The 8,529-nt window shown below is 39.2% G+C and overlaps 1 protein-coding gene across 2 annotated transcripts in view; it reads right to left on the reverse strand.

Moving 5' to 3' along the window:
* LOC140132788 (meprin A subunit beta-like) overlaps positions 1-8,529 on the reverse strand; it is a 29,644-nt gene extending 21,115 nt beyond the window's left edge. For both annotated transcript variants that reach the window (XM_072152011.1, XM_072152010.1), the window contains exons 1-5: positions 8,410-8,529; positions 3,261-3,279; positions 2,881-2,931; positions 2,740-2,780; positions 521-599 (exon numbers count right to left, since the gene is read on the reverse strand). In XM_072152011.1, the coding sequence (XP_072008112.1) occupies positions 521-599; positions 2,740-2,780; positions 2,881-2,931; positions 3,261-3,279; positions 8,410-8,487 (268 nt within the window). In that variant the 5' untranslated portion in view covers positions 8,488-8,529. The remainder of the gene's footprint in view (positions 1-520; positions 600-2,739; positions 2,781-2,880; positions 2,932-3,260; positions 3,280-8,409) is intronic.

An 8,529-nucleotide genomic window follows, 5' to 3' on the forward strand; every position in this document is an offset into this window, starting at 1 on the left:
GACTCTGGGGGTGAGTACCCTATATATTCCTTGAACTTCCTTTCTGCACATTACCCCTGAGGAAGCCTGCCTAGACAGGCGGAACGCGTGGGGACTGTTTCCTGCCCCTTCTATCCCCAAGCTGGAGGATCTAGACATTGAGGTAAATTGTGACTTTCTACAGACTATATGCCTGTTGCTCACTTTGGTTTTTCATTTCTACTTATGTCCATTTTAACTTCAGCCTCAATGACCTATATCTCCACTTACCTACTATATCCTTAGCAGATTTATCTACCATTTGTGATAGTGGGGCATGTGCAGCACAGAATTGTGCTTTTTAAATGTTTTTAAATGTATTTGTCTTCTATAACTAAATAAATTGTTATTTTGCATTGAAAAATTTCATAGACATCCGCTTTTCTTCTTTAAATTCAAGCTATTGTACTGGGTGTCTTACAGTTTGATAGACCCAACTATATAAATATTGTTCAATGTATAATTACCTGACTTACTATCTGGAAATAATAAAAAAGCTTACCCAAGCTGTCCTCTAAGTAGTATGGAACTGGTATTGGCCAACGGTACTGGTCCCCAATAATGGAGTTTCTTTCATTTGGCTTAAAAAAAATATTAGAAATATGATGTAGACATTGTTTACACATGGAAAAGTACCTAGGTTCCGTATTATTAAACAATATGGCTACTACTTTACATGAGGTCAATATTTAATTCCACATATCGAAATTACATTTATTACAATCATAAATACTATGGATTTTTTAGTTTTTAAACATGGTCTTGTAGTATATTTCAAAATCTCTGTTGAATGCAATGGATTGTGTTCTGACAATGAATTCTTTAAGTTACAGAGTCTGGTTTAGCACTTGGAGTACTTTATCAGATACAGCGATGCAATAAACTAATTACAGATTGGTTCTAAAGTCACTTACTGGGGAAATAACATTCTTGGTTTATAGCTTTAGGAATATTATCAGTGGCCAGGTTATTTATTAATAGAGGTAACATGGTTTGTGTGCAATAAATTGTAAAATCTTTAAAGGGAACATATAATAATAATTCCTTTATTTATATAGCGCTCACAGATTATGCAGCGCTGCCCAGAGCTTATCCAATCAGTTCCTGTCCCCATGGGGCTCACAATCTAATCAACCTACCAGTATGTTTTGGGGTGTGGGAGGAAACAGGAGGACACGGAGGAAACCCAAGCAAACACGGAGAGAACAGCGCTGCAATGCTGTAGTGCTAATCACTGAGCCACAGTGAACATATTAGCAAAAGTTTACATATTTATCCACAACCAGTATGTTTTCAAATAGGTAATAACCTTGCAGTCCATGTTTCTTTTTATCAACTTTTAACTTTTAATTTGGTTGTATTTAGTCATGAAGGTAGCAATTTAGCACTGAAGACAAGATCTTTCAACCTCCGAATTCCCCCTCCTTTCTAACTGATGGTCTTGCACCATGGGACATCATTAACCAGTTCTTCTAGTGTGCTAGTAACTAGTGAATGAAGTCAATCACAACAGAGGAGGCTTTCAGAGGAGAACTTGACTTTGGAACTAATCTCTCCCCCTCCATTACTATATACAACCATTTCACATCTCTCATGGTGATGCCACATTAAAGGCCATACATGCAAAATGATCTGAAGGTGTTAATACACTTGCTAACATACTGTGTTTTTTAAGGTCACTTACATCTGACAGGTTCCCTTAAAAGGAGAAAAAACCCCCACTGGACCTCTACTGCTAGATTGGCTAAAATATCTTATCTTGCGCTTTGAGCTTTTTTAGCTATAATGGAAAAACTAAATCCAATTTTTTTCTACTTTAGTGCCCTAAAATTTTGTATTACTTTACTTCATACTGAAAATATAAATGGATAGATTTATCAGGAGGTAAGTTTTAGTAGTCAATTTTGTACATGTGTCAGAAACACTTCTTCCTGCGATGAAACTCCACTTTCTACACCTGTGTGTAGAATCTCTACAAATGATTAAGATTTAAAATCTGGTATACATGTGCTCTGCACACTAAGAGGATCCTTTACCCTATTGGCGCTAATGGACAGAACTGTACTCCTTGGTGTGCTGGTACTTTTTGCAACATTATGGTCATTGCACAGAAGCAGAGCAGATAGTCACGACCCCGGCTGTTTAAGGGAAACCTACCATGAGGAATCTACTATCAGAAGTAGATCTGATGTAAGATCCTCCTGCCTGCCTCTGCCCTAATCTGTAATTTAATAATCCTGGAACTTTAATTAACTTGTTAAAAAAACTTTATTTAATAATTTGAAAATTAGCTGCAGAGGCTACTGTGGCGTGTACTCGCCTGGCCGGGCACTGTTAGCCAACGGTACTCCACACCCCAGTAGCCTCTACAGTTAATTTACATATTACTAAAATAAAGTTTTTAAGAAGTTATGTTAGGGTCCAGGAATATTAAATAACATATTAGGGCAGAGGCAGGGAGGAGGAATCTATAATCAGATCTATTTCTGATAGTAGATTCCTTATGGTAGGTTTCCTTTAACACTGTAGGCGCTGTAGCGTGTTGACCACAGCGTCTATAGGGCTTTGACGTGTCACCTGTGAATGAATCTCCCACAGTGTTATACCTGATGGGCAGAATAGGAAGTTTTCATAAAACAATCTTTATTAATATTACACATATTTGCATCTACATCATCTTCCAGAATGAACAAATCCGCAGCTACAAACATAAAAACTCACATTAAGTTGGATGTCCCCTTCAAAAAGATTCAGGTCTAATTCTAAGGGAAAACAAAAATGAATGAAATTATTAAAATATACAAAACAAATATATATTCTTGTTATAGAATGCAAAATATGCGGGTTTTTTTTTTTTTAAACCTTGGTTGATGTCAAATATGTCTTTGTCCTTTCCAGCATCTACATCGACTTCTGAAAGAAGAAGGAAGAAAATCATTTAGTGGTTTCATATTATGGTCTTGTTAGTTATGACAATATTCCATGTTGCATATACAGTCCTATCTGTATGTGCCACTATACAGACAATAAAATATGACAGATTGATTCAAAGTTTTTTGGTAAAATATTCAAATTTCTTACAGGAAATGCTTAGATTTAAATTAATTAATTAAGTCAAATTAGAAAGTTTATTTTCTACAGTCTAAATGTTGGTCTGCTTAGAACCTCTTGCTTTATAACATAATCCTGGGTTACATAATAGTAACATACGGTACATTGAATAGTTTACATATTGCACTTACCTGTTTCCTTTTGAAGAGGCTGAAAAATAAGATGGATTGAATAATTTAGGTGAATATTATTAATTCCTAAATTAATTATAAACACAAACTGTAACTGTAGTAGACTATGCTATTCTATTTAATGGTCGCCATCTAAAAACTTTCATAATGATGATAATCTTTATTTATATAGCACCATCATATTCTGCAGCGCTTTACAGATTGTGAAGGACATATACACATAAATAAGACATAAAAAAAGAAGACAAAGTAAAAACATATGGTCATATATAACAATAGGATTGATGGCCTGGCTTGCACGTGCTTACAATCTATGAGGAGTCCTTCATGTGTTTTTCTGCAAACTGTATGCAAGCTTTTATAGGAGAGGCTTCGACACACTCTGCCATAAAGCCCTGACTGGTGGAGGGCTGCAATGATAGTTGACTTTGTGGAATTTTTCTTAGCTCCCTACTGCATTTCTAGGGCTCAGCTACAGTGATATTGGGGTTCTTCCTTACCTCTCTCACCAAGCCTCTTATCCCACGATTCTTTAGTTTGGCTTGATAAAGTTGATAAAGAGTTGTTGTCGTCCCAAACTTTTTCCATTTAAGGATTATGGAGGCCATAATTTATAGAAATCATAGGAACCTTGAGTGCTGTAGAAATTCTCTTGTAACCTTGGTCAGATGTGTGTCTTGCTACAATTCTGTTTCTTGGCTTATTAAGCAGTTACTTAGACTCATGATTCTCATGTCCTCTGACATGCACCATGAACTGTGATGTCTTATGTAAATAGTTGCCTGCCTAATCAAGTCCAATCAGTTTAATTAGACACAGTTGAAGGAGTAGAACCATCACAAGGAGGATCAGAAGGAAATGGACAGCGTGTGAGTCAAAGCAAAGGATATGAATTCTTCTGATAATTTAGTTTATGTGATATTTCAGTTTAACAAATAAGCAACAATATCTAAATTTCTGTTTATTTTTGTCAAGATGGAGTGCAGAGCGTATATTTAAGGGGTCTGAATACTTTTCGTACCCACATCTGTCACATCTGCCAGAGGCATTCATTTCATGAACACTATTCACAAAAGTTAGTGATATTTGGCTTGTGGGTGAAATTTCGTGAAGCTTTTGAATGGACTCTAAGCTTTACATGTGAACTAAATGTGATTTCTAAACTTTTGATTTTAGATATTTAACTGTTCAATGTTGGAGATGTAAATGAAGCAAAAAGCTTCAGCCACTGATGGTGTTATAGTGAGGGCAAGTATATCTATGGCAGCTGGAGACTAGGGGACCTCCAATGGATTGGCCTTCACCAGGGGTGTAACTTGAGGGGGTGCAGAGGTTGCGGACCCACACTGGCCCAAGAGGCTAAGGGGGCCCTTATGGTGTCACTTTCCCATATGAGAAGACTATCACTATAAACCAAACATTATAGTCGGGGGCCTGGCACAAACTTTGCACTAGGGCCCATCAGCTTCTAGTTACCCCACTGGTCTGCACTTTCTCCATACCTTTGTAAACCCATAATATCAGTTGACCTGCTGTATAGAGGCTCATATCAGCCCATCAGCATGAACTTTTTTATGTTTTCCATAAATTTCACCAAAGCCAATTATCCCCAGCTTTTCTTAAGTAGTATATATGTCCTGGGATACGAAGATCGACTCAGATTAATTAAATTACTACTGACAGTAGCCTTTTTAAATTAACTGTCCAACCCATATTATATAAAATGCTAATAAATTGTATTCAATAAAAATGTGGTAAAAATAAATTTTATCACATCTTTATAAAATATGTATATATTTAAATTAATTTTGTTATCCAGCAACATTTACACTTTTCTTTTATGTTTTTTTTGCTTTTTTTCAGTAATTTTTTCTGTAGTTTGGCTCTGACCTACGTGATCTCTATAGTTACAGGGGATGTAGATATTGGCCCAGATTTATCGAAAGTGAGGCAAACTGTATATGCTTCACCAATGTGCAGGGTGTGTCGGATTATTGAACACTGGTGCACCCTGCACTGCTCGGGAAGTGTGCACCATTTTCTTTTTGGTGTCCCTTATATACATACTGAGTGCAACACAATTCTGTCCAGTCGCTGTTGCAAACTCCAACTAAGCACTAAGAAGCCCCTTTAGGTGCAAATTTTTTCTGTTGTCTTGTTGACACAGTGCAGCCTCAACACTTCATAAATACATGTATGCGCTGCAAAGACCTTCTTTCTAGTGCAAAGTCAGACAGAAAAATGGTGCAGCCAGTTTTAATAGACCTTGGCCATTGATACAAAATTTTCCACTGCAGGTTTTTATCACAACATTCTGATAGTAATTGGGAAAAAATGAAGAGGACAAGATCCCAGGCAAATAAATGTATATAGTAGATCCAAGTAAAACACCAGGAAAACAGTGAAAAAAAATGCATTTCATATGCATAAGACAATACAGAATCATATATATACAGAGCAAAGCCTTTTCACCTTATTAACTAATAATGCTGCGAGATGTTCCCATGCTCTCACATCTTTGATGCGAGTATAGAACTACACAAAAGGGTTATAATAAAGGGTTAATAAACATTTAGCAGCTGTGAATACATGTGAAGTAGAAATATAGCATGGTCAAAGGGAATGTCAGTTTTCAATAGGTCGCATATAACTCCCCCCAGGGGCATAACTACTAACAAGCAGCTGCTATGAGGCCCGCAGTATTAGGGGGCCCTGGAATCCGACCTGACACACTAAAGAATGTAGTATGTGCACCGTTATATACATATTATGCTGCACATTGTACACCGTAATATGTATATAAAAGTGCACATCTTTTACAGTCAACAGCATGAATCGGGAGCTCAGATAAAAATCTTTAAGGGGAGTTGGAGGGGACAGCAGGGATGGCGGGACTAGGGATCTCTCATTTCTAATTCCTGCCGTCTACTTCCCCCATGTTGCCAGCAGCTACTGAGACAGATCTGTGTAAGTGTAAAAATGTATATTTCAGTGCATAAATGTGTGCTCCTAAGTGTATAAATGTGTGTAAGAGTGTATAAACGTGTGAGTATACAAATGTATATTTTCTGAGTGGGTAGGGGGGCCCTATTTTTAAGTCTGCTATGGGGCCCTGCCTTTACTAGTTACACCCCTGCCACCCCCAATAAGCTCCTATGTTAGGATAACTCCAGGATATGTGAAAGAACAACCAGAAAAGCCACAATGGCAGCATACATTGGAGATAGTAGATTAAAATTCTAAAGTATTTCTGGAATATTATCTGGGGAGCAGGTCCCAGACCTAAAAGGGAAGAGACAAAGGGGGTCATTTACTAAGGGCCCGATTCGCGTTTTCCCGACGTGTAACCCGAATATTTCCGATTTGCGCCGGGATTTTTGCGCATGGAATCGGATTGTGGCGCATCGGCGCTGGCATGCACGTCACGGAAATCGGGGCGCATGGCCGAACGAAAACCCGACAGATTCAGAAAAACCGTCACTTTTAGAAAAAAAATTTGTCGCAAAGCTTGCACTTACCTTCACTCAGCCCGGCTCGTGTATTCCAGTGCAGCAGCGCCACCTGGTGGATGTCGGTGGAACTGCCTTAATAAATCCCGGCCGGACCCGAATCCAGCACAGAGAATGGGCCGGGTAAGTAAATCCGCCCCAAAATGTTTTATTTGCTAATAAAAGTGATGACCACCAGCAAGGCAGGTAAATCTATCAGGGTTTGGAAAGGATAAAGTTTTCTAGTGCATGAGTAAAGTGCATCACATCTGGAACCATGAACCCAGGCACGGAAATCAGGAAATTGAGGGGTGAACAGGATGAGGGTAAATGAGAAGAGGAGAGTAGCTAATTGAAACGTAATCTACCTTTGAGCAATATGTCCCTAGGAAATTCCATGGGTGTAAAGAGGGTAGAGGGGGGTCACATCATCTCAGGGGTTCCACATTGGGGGTCATTTACTAAGGGCCCGATTCGCGTTTTCCCGACGTGTTACCCGAATATTTCCGATTTGCGCCGCTTGTACATGAATTGCCCCGGGTTTTTGGCGCACGCGATCGTGGATTGTGGCGCATCGGGGCCGGCATGCGCGCGACAGAAATCGGGGGGGCGTGGCCGAACGAAAACCCGACGTATTCGGAAAAACCGCCGCATTTAAAAACCGAAAATGTGTCGCTTGGGGAGCGCTCACCTTCACCTTCTATGGGATGGTGCATTCCGGGGCGTTAAGATTATTTTCGGCGCTGCAGCGCCACCTGGTGGACGGCGGAGGAACTACCATCTTAAATCCCAGCCGGACCCGAATCCTGTGCAGAGAACGCGCCGCTGGATCGCGAATGGGCCGGGTAAGTAAATGTGCCCCATTATGTAGGGTGGCTGTCCATCTATTATATGCAGAGTCTGGTCCAAAAAGCAATATATCAAAGATGGTCAGAGAAATAATAAATTCAATCTCAGAGAATGCACCCCCTCCCTGGGAGATAACATTGTTCATGACTGCTCTGGGAATTCTATTTCTCCTTCCATTCCACACATAATCAAGACATGCAGAATGAGTCCAATGTGATCGCAAAACTCAGACACGTAGCTTAGTCTTTACACACATTTGTTTTTTAACTTGCTGTCTCTCGGCATTGAGATGCATCCAAAGTAGAGCATTTCCTACTCTTATGCGAGTCAGACCAAATAAAATGCCCAAGTCTAATGTGGTGTTTATTGCTCTACCAGTGAGTCCTCTCCATACCCACTACCTGACACTGTGCCACAATAGTACATCATGTATTGGCAAGGAGATAAGCATGATATGCTATGCCTAAATAAATTACTACAGTATTTCCTTCAGACTTTAATTAGTTTACTGTCAGATGTGTCAGTGTTAGCTTTTCATGTCAGTTTCACAGCAGAGATCTCACAATGGATCTGTGAAATACAGACTGCAGTTGGATAATGTGCAAGTATTGTCAGGACTACCTGTATAAGCACATGAAGGTTTTTTGAGTCAAGCCCAAGTTGGTTGGTTAAGAATAGTTAATATAGAAGAAAGACCTGTAAAGACCCTACCTCCTGACTGTACTTCAAAAAACTGCAACAAAATCTACAACAAAAAGAATCAAAAATCCTGTTTGTATCGTCAGCCAAAGACTAATCCATAATGGACTCACCTGTCCAATGACCGAATTAAGTAGAAGCAAAACCAGAGAGAAAGAAGCTAGGTCCATTGTAGAGAGCCTGCTTCTCATCGCCTTACAAGGACATCAATGCTGGTTTAGCTTTTCCTTTTA

This window comes from Engystomops pustulosus, chromosome 5 (assembly GCF_040894005.1).
Source record: "Engystomops pustulosus chromosome 5, aEngPut4.maternal, whole genome shotgun sequence".
Taxonomy (NCBI): Eukaryota; Metazoa; Chordata; class Amphibia; order Anura; family Leptodactylidae; genus Engystomops; species Engystomops pustulosus.